General features: G+C 54.1%; 1 protein-coding gene across 4 annotated transcripts in view; it reads left to right on the forward strand.

Annotated features, from left to right (window-relative positions):
• Window positions 1-232: 232 nt before the first annotated feature.
• The window catches only part of TTLL8 (tubulin tyrosine ligase like 8), a 48,980-nt gene continuing 36,353 nt past the window's right edge, over window positions 233-12,859 (forward strand). For 3 of the 4 annotated variants that reach the window (XM_082739418.1, XM_082739419.1, XM_082739417.1), the window contains exons 1-3: window positions 1,150-1,673; window positions 8,874-8,965; window positions 12,652-12,790. In XM_082739418.1, the coding sequence (XP_082595544.1) occupies window positions 1,517-1,673; window positions 8,874-8,965; window positions 12,652-12,790 (388 nt within the window). In that variant the 5' untranslated portion in view covers window positions 1,150-1,516. Of the gene's footprint in view, window positions 1,130-1,149; window positions 1,674-8,873; window positions 8,966-12,651; window positions 12,791-12,859 lie in introns of those variants that run through there. The other variant, XM_082739416.1, reaches the window with a different exon arrangement.

The raw sequence follows: 12,859 nt of genomic DNA on the forward strand, positions 1-12,859 counted from the left end.
CAGGTTCTGAGAAAAATGAGAGTTAAAGCATAGGAGGGCTGGTGGAGGTGAAACCACTCCTTGTTTTGTGATTTTTGTGAGGCCACGCGGAGGTGGGGACTGGCGAGCTCCTGCGGCTTGTTAGTGAAGACTGGAAAGGGGCACAAAGACCCCTTCCTGCCTACAGGCACTGCCCACCCACACTGCCACAGCGAATGCAGAGTGGAGCCTCACTTGTAGGCCATCTTGGGAAGTTAAGTGCAAAATAAAGATGATTTTAAACCAAATAAAGATAATAGGTAGGTTTCAGAAATTTACTCGGAGCAGTAGGGTAGGTGGGTCTTTCTTACTCACTCCTGTCCACAAAGAGGAGGGGAGGAAGGAGGTGGAGAAGGGCTGGTGTGGGACACTGGGTGCAGCTGGAAGGGGGGGGCATGAATGACCCTGGGGACCAAAGTCCCCCTCGGGTTCTTCCCCGGGACGGGAAAGCTGCCCTGCTGGCAGCGATTGCCCACAGCCCACGTGGGGACACCCGGTGTGCAGCCCCCTGCCTGGCATCGCCACCCCAGGGACTGTCTCGGTCTCTGCTCCTCCGGCCCGGCCGTTGTGGGGCACCGGGAGTGAGGGTCTGAGAGGGGCGTGGGGTGGGGTCAGGGGCCGGTTGTGACTCTCGCTCTTTGTGACTTGGGGGCCTCTGACCGCCAGGGAGGGTCTTTGTGACCAACAGCCCTGCGCCTGATGGGGCTTCGTGACCCCGAGCCGGAGCGGTGCGCCCCGTCTTTCCCCGAGGATGCCATGGCCCGGCGCCCCGGCCCCCACCCCCACGCCTCGGACGGCAGCCCCGGCTCCGGGTCCAGCGCTGACGCCACTGACCGCGGCCCCCGGCGACCCGCGTCCCACACGCGCCGCCACCCCCGCCGGCCCCGCCGCAGCCGCTCCGGACGCCCCCCGCCGCCCGCGCGCCCGCGCAACCCCACGCCCCGCGCCGGCCGCCGCGCCGCTGCCCCCGGGCCCCGCGCCCGGCTCCCCGCGCAGGCGCGGCTTGCACAATGCGCCGCGCAAACCCGGCCCGTTGCCCCGGGCAACCACGGGACGCCTGGCGGCGCGGCGGGGGGCGGGGGCGCAGCGCGCGCCACGGGGCCGGTCCCGGGTGAGCACTGGCGCCGCTCGCCTCGGAACCCCGGCCCTGTGCCCCTGCGGATGCCGGACAGCGCCCCGCGCCCCGTCCCGCTCGAGCCCTCGGGATCACCGAGGCGCCCGCCCCAGCGCAGGGACCGCGGACCCCGCCCCCTGGCCCCACCGCCCCCGGCCCCAGACTCCCGGACGTGGTGCTCGGAAGCCCAGAACCGCTCTTCCGCGGACGCCCGGCCTCCACCCCAGCCCGGACCGGCCCGCGCCCTCACCTCGCCCTCGGGAGCGCAGACCTCCCCTTGCGCACCTAGACTGGCCCCTCTCTCCCCAGACTGCCCCGACCCTACCTACACCTGCGCTCCCCGCAGCCTGGCTTTAGAGCCCGGCCCCGCCCCGCCCCGCGGGGATGCCCTCCGGCCCCGAGCCCTCGCCGACGCCCCCTCTCCTTGCAGGGGCGCGAGCGGGCGCGAGGAGGGGCGAGCTGCCGGAGGCCGGCATGGAGCCCGCAGAGAGGAAGAGGCTCCCGTCCGCTTCCCGGGAAGGAGACCCGGGACAAGAGAACAGTCAGTGTCGTCCTCGCCCGCCGTCTGGGGACTCGCGGTTCGAGGCGCGAACGGGGCGGGGGCGCGCGGCTGAGACGCAGCGCTGGGCCCGGGCTTGACTCGTGACCCGGGGCGTGAAGCCCCTTCCCGGAGCTCCACCCCCCCACCCTCCGCCACGTCCCGCCCTGCCCCCTCCGGCCCCCTGCCCTCCACCTTCCTGCCCTCCAAGAGGGTCGACTTCAGAGCTCAGCTTGGGAAAGGGGCGCCAAGTCCGCTGCTTGGGTTAGGGCACGGGGCCAGAGGAGCGCCGGCCAGCCCTTCCCTAGAGCTGAGTAATGGGCGCTAACCCTAACCCTAACCCTTCCTGCCCCGTGCGCTCCTTCTCGCAGGGGCGCACCTGGGGGCGAGCTCGCGGGGTCCAAGGTGGGCTCCTGCTCAGCTTTAGGCCACCGCGGGAGTAAGAGGCCCAGCTGTTCCCCATCCAGGCCAGCGGTGGGCCTCGTCCTGTTCAATCTGGGCACTGGGTGCGTGTGCGGGGCGTCTCACTGTGGTTTCCTCTCCACTTTCCTTTCTGGGGTCTTTGTGGAGAGTCCGTGCTAGTCTTTCGGCCGTTATTAACTGGGTTGTGGCTTTCCCTTCTTGAGTGGTAGGAGTTTTGGGCCTCTGCTGGATGGACATCAGTTCTTTGTCGGTTACATGGATTATAAGGACCTTCCGGTCCCTGGCGGGTGTTTCCAGCAACTTACCAGTCCATCTGAAAATCACCTTCTTAGTTGTAAGAACCTTTAATAGTCAATCTTTTCTTCTGTAGGTAGTGCTTTTTTGAGTCTCACTAGGAAATCTGTATCCACCCCATTGTCCAGAAAACAGTATCCTGTTTTCCTTTGGAAACTTTGTAATGTAATATTTCATATTCACCTCCACAATTCACAGGGATTGTGTCCTTGGTGTGAGGTAGGAGTGCGTGGGCAAACATTCAGTCTTCCGCCATGTGAATATCTAATTGACCCCGGTGGGCCCTGCAACCTCACCTTTGTGGAAAATCAGACCAAACCTATTTTTTGTTTTCCATTCTGTTTTATTGATTTCTTTGCCTATCCTGAGTCCATACTACCCTGTTTTAATTCCAATAGCTTTATAATAAGTCTTAATATTTTGTAGTGTGAGTCTTCTGACTTTGTCCTTTAAGATTTGTTTAGGTTTTCTTAGACTTTTGCATTACCATATAAATTTTAGAATCAAATTATTAATTTAACCCACACCCCCCCCACACACAAATCCTGCTAGGATTTTAATTTTGGTTACATTGAATCCATAGATCAATTTGCGTGAAACCTAACATTTTATCAATATTGAGTCTTTCAACCCAGGAACATTTATTTCTTTGATTCTTGTCAATAGTGTTTTGTAGTTTTCAGAGTACAGATATGAGAGACTCCTTTTGTTAGATTTACTCCTAGATCTGTGATGTTTTTTAGAGATGACATTGTTGAGTTTCACTTTCTAGTTATTCTGCGTATAGAGAAATACAATTAATTTTATTGTACTGACTTGGCATTTGGTTACTTTGCTAACTAGTTCTTTTTTTTTTTTTTAAGATTTATTTATTTATTTGACAGACAGAGATCACAAGCAGGCAGAGAGAGAGAAGAGGAAACAGGCTCCCTGTTGAGCAGAGAGCCTGAAGCAGGGCTCGATCCCAGGACCCTGAGATCATGACCTGAAGGCAGAGGCTTTAACCCGCTGAGCCACCCAGGCGCCCCCACTTTGCTAACTAGTTCTAATACCTAGTAGATTCATGGAGATTTCTTACATACACAGTCATAATCTGTAAATCTTTTCAGTTTTTAGACATTTTTTCCCTTTTCTTGCATTATTGTGTTGTCTAGTACTTTCAGTATAATGTTGAACAGAAATGATATAACGGACAACTTTTTTAGTTCCCAAACTGAGGGAGAAAAGCGTTCAATATTTCACCATGAAGTATGCTGCTGCTCTAGGCTTTTTAAAGGAAGTTCTCTTTTATTCCTGGTTTACTGATAAATTTTTTAATGAATAGTTCTAACATTTTATCATGTGCTTTCTTCTGCATCTATTGAGATGATAATGTATTTTTAACTTTTAGTCTATTAATGTGGTATATTATGTTAATGGATTTTCAAATATTAAACCAACTTTATATTCCTGGAATAAACGTCACATGGTTGTATTGTATTGTTTTGTACAACTGGATCTGAGTTACAAAGTTTAGGATTTTTATGCCTCTTTTAATGAATGAGTTGGCGGTGCTATTTTTTTATTATAATGTCCTTGTTAGGTTTTGGTATTAAATTTATGACCACCTAAAAAGGAACTGAAAGGGTTTATTATTTCCTTATTCAATGAGAGGGCTCATATAAGATATTTCCCCCCCTAATGTTTGGAAAGATTGATCTGTGATGCCATCTAGACCTGGAGTTTTCATTATGGGAAGTTTTTAGTTAGGGAACTAATTTCTTAACCAAAAATAAGCCTACCTGGATTTTCTGAGGTTTTTTGGTCAGATTTGATAAAGCTGTTTTTATCAAGGAAAATACTAATTTCCTATAACTGCCCAATTATTGGCATGTGGATGTTCATAACATCTTATCATTTTAACATCTGTACAGTCAGTAATGATGTTCCCTTTTTCATTCTTGATATTGTATATTTGTGTTTTCTCATTTTTCTTGAAAAAGTTTATCAATTAAAAATTGTTTCAGTGATCCAACTTTTGGTTTGTTAATTTTCTCTATGGCACATTTATTTTCTATTTAACTGAATTCTGCTCTTTATTATTTTCTTTCTTTTACTTTCTTTTTGTTTAATTGTTCCTTTGCTAGCCTGTTTGGATGGTAGCTCAGATAGCTTTCCATTTGTTTTCTAATATATGAATTTAAATTTATAAATTTCTCTCTAATCACTATTTTAGCTGCATTATAATATTTTGATATGTCCTATTTTTATTATCATTCAGCTCAAATCATTTTTGAGATTCTCCTTTGGTCCATGTTTTTATTTCTTATTTATTTTATTTTTAAAAAAATTAAAAAAAAAAGATTTTATTTATTTATTTGACAGACAGAGATCACAAGTAGGCAGAGAGGCAGGCAGAGAGAGAGAGGAGGAAGCAGGCTCCTGCCGAGCAGAGAGCCCGATGCAGGGCTCGATCCCAGGGCCCTGAGATCATGACCTGAGCTGAAGGCAGTGGCTTAACCGACTGAGCCACCCAGGTGCCTCTACTTTCAGAATTTTTATATCTCCCTGACCAATTGATCCTTTTAATATTAGAGAGTACCTCTCTTTTGTTTTTAGTAATGACTTTATGAAATTTTTGTTAATATTTACTAAGTATCTCTGACATTTTTTTTCTTTTTTTTTAAATTTTTTTAAAGATTTTATTTATTTATTTGACAGAGAGAGATCACAAGTAGGCAGAGAGGCAGGCAGAGAGAGAGGGGGAAGCAGGCTCCCCGCCAAGCAGAGAGCCAGATGCGGGGCTCGATCCCAAGACCCCGAGACCACGACCCGAGCTGAAGGCAGAGGCTCAACCCACTGAGCCACCCAGGTGCCCCTCTAAGTGACATTTTATCACTAAACTCCTTTTCCACATTTGATCAGGTGGACAGTAATTCCTCACTAAAATCCAGCACCCAGAATACATTGCGTTTCCCCAGGAAGCCCCAGAGTCGGTTTGCTCAGATCGAGCCGTGGTCGGGAACCACACACGGCATCAGGCTATCCTGTCTGTTCCCGGAGCGGCCACTCCTCTTGCCTGGTGTTTCCAGGATCTGGGCCTGAGGAGGACAAAGGCCTGTTGTTCCGGAGCAAGTCCTGCGTCGGGACTCTTCTGGCTGTCGCCTGGGCCGGTTTCCTCTCCTCTGCCCCCTCTGTGGACCCTGTGATCTGGCGAAGGGCGCCGGAGACCTGATGAGAGTGGCCTTTGGTTTTGCCAAGTGTTTTGCCAAGACTCCTGGGGGGTGGAGCTCTGGCCCTGACTTGCCATCTGGCCGTGCCGTCGCCGGTGCTGCCGCCAGCTGCCGGACCAGAACTGGCCAGACCCCTCCGTGGTAGGGTTGTGTGTCCTGTGGCCACGTGAGGAGCTGTGTCGGGGCACCTGGTGACGGCCCAAAGCCCCTGAGTGGGGGTGGGGGGAAATCCCTCTGCGCTGGGACTGGAGGTTGGGCAGGAGGTCGTGCCGGAGGTTGACCGGAGAGCACTTCCCGAGGGAGGCACACGGGCCTGGTCACGGGATGTCGTCCGGCCCCTAGGTGCTCTGGCGTCCCCACCACTGCTGCACCCGCTCACCCGCCCCTCCCCTCCCCTCCCGGGGCAAGGGGCAGGTGCCTTGAATAGCTGGGAAGGCTAGAGACGAGGAACTGCCCCCTCCTCAGCCTCGGTGAAGTCCTGATCCTTCCAGAAGGTGTACCCAGGTGCGGATTCCTGCCCCGCAGTCTGGGTTTCCAGGGAAGGTGCGGGCATCTCTTACGGCCCAGGGGGAGGATTGTTTGTGCCTCTCTCTCTCTCGTCTACCGGACATCTGGACTGGGTCTGGCTGTCATACTCCTTGACGCTCCCAGCGGTCTGCACTGGGGGCTCCCGCCTCTGCACGCCGCTTCTGCATCTTTTTGTGTCCCCCATCCAAAGCTGTAAGGGTGTCAAGATGCCCGGAGGTCACCTGAGGCTCCCAGTGTCCCAGCCTGGGAATCCCAGCTCTCCAGAGTTCGGGTCCCTCCAGCCAGGGCAGCCCGGGGTTTGAAACCAAAGGCCGGGTGCACGGAGGGGCCCTTCCGGGCTGCTCCTGTGTGTGTCTGTTCACTGCCAGTTTTCAGCTAAATGGAAATTGGGGACAATTAAGACTCTCTGTGTCTGTGGAGATGGGATTTGTGACTTTTCCTGACCCTCTTACTGTGGTGCAGTTTACAAAGCTTTTCCAAGCCAGCCTTGAAGTGACACCAGGCGACCGTGGGGTGTATGGTTCTGTCATCTGTGTGTGTGAGTCACACACATCTGTGTGTGTGCTGGCCTTTTCTACTCTCAGAATGTGTTGTGCGAGACGAGATGTTCTGTACCATTCACCCACGAAGCCATTAGCCGTGGAGTTGTACGGATGAGGTTTTAAATAGCATTTTTATGCCTCTTCTCGTTTTTATAAGTTGGTCTCACCAATTGTTTTTTTTTTAAAGATTTTATTTATTTGACAGACAGAGATCAGAAGTAGGCAGAGAAGCAGGCAGAGAGAGAGAGGAGGAAGCAGGCTCCCTGCTAAGCACAGAGCCCGATATGGGGCTCGATCCCAGGACCCTGAGATCATGACCCCAGCCAAAGGCAGAGGCTTTAACCCACTGAGCCACCCAGGCACCCCTCACCAATTGTTTTCTAATATTATTAGTTGTAAATCTCTGGCTTGACTAAAATATTTCATCAGTATCTCCTTTCTGTTAATCTTCTTGTATTTCTTTGGGTTTGAATTTACTGTTCTCTCTAACATCTTGAGACGGACGCTTAACTCACTGTTTTTAGCCTTTGCTATTTTCAAATATACGCATCTACAGCTAAAAATCTCTTTATAAATACAACCTAACTACAGCCCAGAGATCCGGTGTTTGGTATTTTAATCACCATTTAGCTAAGAAGTACGCAGTGCTTTCCACCTCAGTTCGTCTGGCCACGGGTCACTTGGCGCACGTGTGCGGGCTGACCCCTGACTCGGTCGCTCTGTGGCCAGAGGGCGATGGGCTCCCACCCGACCTCCTCGAAGGTGTGCTTTCCCTCACGCCGCCGTGTCCTGGAGGCGGGTGCAGGGCCCTGGGCGTGCTCACGCGGCGACGTTGCGATCTTTGTCCTCACAGACCTTTGTCTCCTGCTCGGTCCCTGACAGCCCACGTGCGCGGCACGCGTCGGTGGCCTCCGTGTCGCGTCCTGTCGCTCTGCCAGCTGTGGCTTCGCTCATCCTCAGCCCACATCTTGGACCGGGGTGCCGGGGGCCGCGTCCTTGGGCCTCCCGACCCCCCACCCTCCCTCTCTTCTGGCTTTTGGCGCCGCGGACCCCACACGGACGGAACCACTCAGTGGCCTTCCTTCCGTGCTGGGCTTCGGGGGACGTCGACACGGAGAGTATTTTTTCCCAGTTGGTGCTTTGCATTCTCCTTTTCTTGACAGAGCAGAGCATGTCATTTCCCCAACTTTGACTTTTACGGCTGGTGCTTTCTGCCGGATGCTTTGTGTGTCTAGCTCTCAGGTGGAGGCCCGTGGTCTGCGGCAGGTGAACGGTTGCGTGTCCTCCGCTGGGGTTTGATTTGTTTTCTGCATGTGGACCTGCCGTTGTTGGAGCCCCCCTGCCCCCACCAAGGGCGTTGCTGCTTGTGTCTGTATTGGTTGGCCGTGCGGATGTGGGTCTCCGGGGCCCACGGAGGGAGGAGGAACAGCGGGCGGGTGGATGGGCGTCTGCTGCCGGCCTGTCCCCTGTGATGCTCCTTGGACATCCAGGTGCCGGGAGTCCCGGTGCTGTCAGGAGGTCACCTGGTGTCGGGGGACGGCCTGGGTGTGGTGGAATTGAAAGCCACCCGACAAGGTGAGCTGGCCCAGGGAGTGCGTATGGACTGGAAGCATGGAGTCTGAGTCAAGGCCCAGGCAGTTCAAGGTTAGGGCTTAGGGAGAGAGAAGGGGCTGCGGTGAGGCGGGGAGGGGGGCCAACGGGAGCAGGGCTGGCTGGCCAAGAGTCTGGTGGTCCAAGGAGCCCGGGCCAGGGGACTGACCACGGGATCGGCTTATGCGTGTGCGATGATAGCATGAGCCGTGCCCCTGGTGGAGCCCAGCAGAGGGCGGAACGCAGGGGTGTGGAGGGGAGGGATGCAGAGAGGCGGGTTTTCATCTTAATCTTTAAGGTGTTTGCACTAGAACTTGGTGAGTGCTGCTGGGAGCCTGTCGCCCAGACGGAGACGGAGGGGGGTGGTCGTGGTGTGGCCACAAAGCAGGTGGGGCACCCAGCAAGGAGAGAGGGAGCCCAAGCCAGCGCTGCCGGGGCTGGGGGCTGGGGGCCGAGAGCGGGCATCACCTGGGGATGGCCAGCTGAGGGGTACAGCCTGGGGAGGACGCTGAGGGCTTGCTGGGGGGGTCTGGGGGCCGGAGGTGGGCTGGGCTTCCTTCCCGAGCAACCCTGTGCAATTCACCTCTGCCTGGATGTCTCTTTCTCTCCTGCAGAATTAAAACGAGGAATTTCCCAAGACTCGACTTCTTCCCCCAAATTAGACAGATACAAAATAGCAAGACAATTAACAGAAAAGGCCATCAAGGTAAATGCCCTTTGGGGCTGGAGGGACACTTTTATACAGTTTCATTTATTTCAGTAATCTCTTCATCCAACACGGGTCAAGACTCACGACTCTGAGGTCAAGAGTCACAGGCTATTCAGACTGAGCCAGCCAGGCACCCCAAGGGGGGGGAGGATGTTTTGTAAATGCGGAAACTTATTTTGGAACCTGGAGAGCCGGTGGGCTGCCTCTGATGCGCTGAGTTCTCCAGCTGTGGGCAGTGCGCCGGCCTGGCCTGGGCCCGGACCCCAGCGCGGGGACCGTGGAGGGACGGGGGGCAGGTGCTGGTGTTGTCTACTCAGGAGTGGAGGGCCCGTCTGCGACCCTGAGAGCACCAGCAGCCTTTGCCAGGGGAGGGCCGTATTCTGGGGCTTTGCGCGGAGCTGGGCTCTTGCTCAGGAGGCCGGCGAGTAGAGCGGGGACATCTGGCACATCACCTGTGGGGACCTGCTCCTGAGGCCCAATGCGCAGCTGCGGAGCTGGGGTCCCCAGTGCAGGGTCATGGTGTGACCCTGGGCGCACCGGCTGCGCATTGGCCAACCGCCCTGCACTGGGGAGCGGGACCCTGCCGCCTGCCAGGTCCCCGTGGCTGTGTGTGCTCTCGGCAATGTCATACCGACCAGCCTACCAGCGTAATAATTTGCGGGTTTTCCCCTGAAACCTAAAAACGGCTGAACGTCCAGGGCCACAGACATCCCTCTAAGCATAGCGTCAGCTGCTTCCACAGGCTTCTGTGTTATAATACTTCTGTTGAGATGTAGTTTGAAGTATTTATGATTCATAGTATTCCTTTTCATTGATCGGAGTTCCTCAAACTAGAGTTCATGCATGTCTATCCTTCTGGGGTTTTTTCTATTTTTTTCACGTACACAAAATTTTTTCATTTTATTTTTTATTTTATTATTATTTTTTACTTTTTATTGAAATTCAACTTAGTTAACATATGGTTAGTGCGTTTCCAGTTTCAGGCATAGAGGTCGGTGACTCGCCAGCCGCACGTGACGCCCCGCTCCTTCCCTCCCGCCCCGCCCTTCAAGCCCGTCGCCCGTTACCCTGTCCCAGCCCTGTCCTCCGGCAGCTCTCAGTTTGTTTCTAGAGTTCAGGTTCTCTTGTGCTGTGTCTCCCTCTCTGATTTCGTCTTATTTTATTTTCCTCCCTCCGTGCTCCTGTTTTGTTTCTTAAACTCACGTATGACAAGATCTGGGATCATTGTCTGTCTCTGACTCACTGACTTTGCTCAGCATAACACCCGCCCGTTTCATCCATGTCGTTGCAAACGGCAAGATTTCATTTTTGATGGCTGCGTGGTAATCCGCTGTGTGTATACAGCACATGTTTGTCCGTTCATCTGCCGTTGGACATCTGGGCTCCTCCCACAGTTGGGCTGTTGTGGATGTTGCTGCTATGAACTTTGGGGCACACATGCCCCCTCAGATCGCTATGTTTGTACCCTTTGGATAAATGCTGGGGTGTTTTCTAATTATGTTGTTACTGATTTCTAGCTCGGCTGCGTACGGTTGCGGGCGCCGTCTGCGTCTAAATGTGCTCTGACTTGCTTGGAGCCCAGCCTCTTGGGTGTGTCCCGGGGAGCCGACAGGGCAGAGCTGCTTATCTGTGTGGCTCAAGTCTTCGAGGCCGACTGGACCCTCTGGTCTGCGGGTCCGTCTCTCACCGAGAGAAGCACGTTAGATACCCTTGGGCAGTGTGGATCCCTTCACGTTGTGGCTGTCAGTTTTCACTTCATATAACTTAACTGCTTTCTTACCAGGAGCAGACAAAATATCTTCTTGGTGAATTCAGTCTTTTTGTAAATTATGGTGTGATTTTCTTTGCTCTAGGGTTTTCTTTTGTCCCAAAGGCTGCTTTGTCTCATGCTTAGATCCTCTTATGTTCTACTGACCTGTATGCGACTACCTTTGACTTTCTCTTGTAAACAGTGTGGACTGGGGTTCTAGAAATCCAGCCGGCACGCCTCACCTTCTTCCGGGGGCCTTTGGTGTGTTTATCCACAAGTGCACCCCTGGGGTCCACAGACGTCACCCTGTGTCCCTGGCTTCTTCCCTCGTCCCGTCCGCCTTGTCTGGTCAGCTTCCCCCTCATTTTGTGCCTCCTTGTGGACCGATTACAGTTTCGATTCCATTTCCCTCTTATATCTTACAGGCCTCATGCTCTGTTTTGCTTCCTTTTGTGGTTCCCTGAGGAATTTTATTCTGTTCATTAAAACAGTCTGCTTTTCCAAGGTCGTTCGGTTTGACCGTAAGCATGGCTGTAGTTCTGGCTGGGGCACAGGGTGCTGGCGCTCTTGCCTCTGCGTCACCGCAGCCCCTCCGTGGCCAAGGTCGCCCCATCCTCCGTCCTGGTGCACAGCCCTGTGGGGGACGAGGACAGGCTTTGGACAGGTTTCCTGCACAGAAGGAGGCCGAGAGAGGTCCTTTGAACTGCTGGGTGTTTTCTGTGGGTTTCCTGTGACCTGGACTCACAGCCTCCGGCCCCAGGCATGAGCTTCCTTGCGCGTGTTCCTGGGAGAGGCATGCAGGTTCTCCTCATGGGAACTATAGGGTACATCGACTGCCGATGTGGGTCACAAATTGCCATGAGCTTAAACATACCCATTTGTTATCTCACAGCTTCTGTGGGGTCCTCTGCTCAGGGTCCTTCGGGGCTGGAATGAGGCATCAGCTGGTCTGGAGGCTCAGCTGGGAAGGCATCTGCTTTCAGGCTCCCTGGGCTGGTTGGCAGGGCTCATTCCCTTGTGGCTGAAATGCTGGTTTCTTCAGAGCTGACTGTGGGGAGAAAGTCTCTGCTGCTTTGAATCTCCAAGTTCAGGGATGCCCTGGACCCTCTTTTCAAGAGGTGTGCCTGATTAGGCCAGGCCCACCCACAAGAGTCTGTCTTTTGATTCGTTCAAAGTCATCTAATTAAGGACACCATGAGTTTGAGCCATTCCCCTCCTGCCCAGCCTTCCCTACCTGCTCCCACGAACTCGTGAGGCACTAAGCTAACTGCTGAGCCTGCCCTACGGCTGTCGCACTCTGGGACCCTGTCCAGGTGAAGGTGTGCGGGCTGGACCTCAGCAGCATGGGCCCAGGGGCTCTAGCATGACCCTCACTCTCCCGTCTCCCATCCCTCAGCTGGGACGACCTGGGTGCACACCACCTGCTGCCATCTCTCTTCCTGGTCCCCAGACAGCTGTGTTTGTTTCCACACTCACCGGCGAGTCCCCAGCCCCTGTGCTGGCCTCATACTGTTGGCCTCCTGTCCCTCCGGCCCTCCTTGGCCGGTTGAATGGCTCTTCCCTCTCACTCCTCAAACCTCAGGCACCCAACCCCTCACCCCCACGCATGAGAGACTGAGACTGTCCCCTTCGTAGAGAAAAGAAAGCATTAGAGTGCAAGGCGCATGAGGCACGAGCGTGCACACAGTGGGGCCCTGCTCCGTGCCCGCACGTGTGTGCGCGAGCGTGCGCACGGTGGGTCCGTGCCCGCGTGTGTGTGCGCGAGCGTGCGCACGGTGGGGCCCTGCTCCGTGCCCGCGTGTGTGTGCGTGCGCGTACACTCTCGGGTGTTTCCCTGCGTTGCTCTTGGAGCGGGACTCGAGGCCTCCCCTCACAGACAGTTCACCGCCTTGCATTTCGTTCTTTAATTTGAAATCTGCTCTTGCAATTTGAGGAAAAGAAGATTTTCTCCATCTACGGGCACTACCCGGTGATACGGGCCACCCTTCGAAGAAAGGGCTGGGTGGAGAAGAAGTTCCACTTTTTGCCCAAGGTCATCCCGAACGTGGCCGATGACAATGCAGAGGCGACGGGTACAGTATCGAGGTGTCTTGTCCCTCGGTGTAAGGCTAGTGTGTGTGTGACACACCCTCCGGGCAGTG

This window comes from Mustela nivalis, assembly GCF_964662115.1.
Source record: "Mustela nivalis genome assembly, chromosome: 7".
NCBI lineage: Eukaryota > Metazoa > Chordata > Mammalia > Carnivora > Mustelidae > Mustela > Mustela nivalis.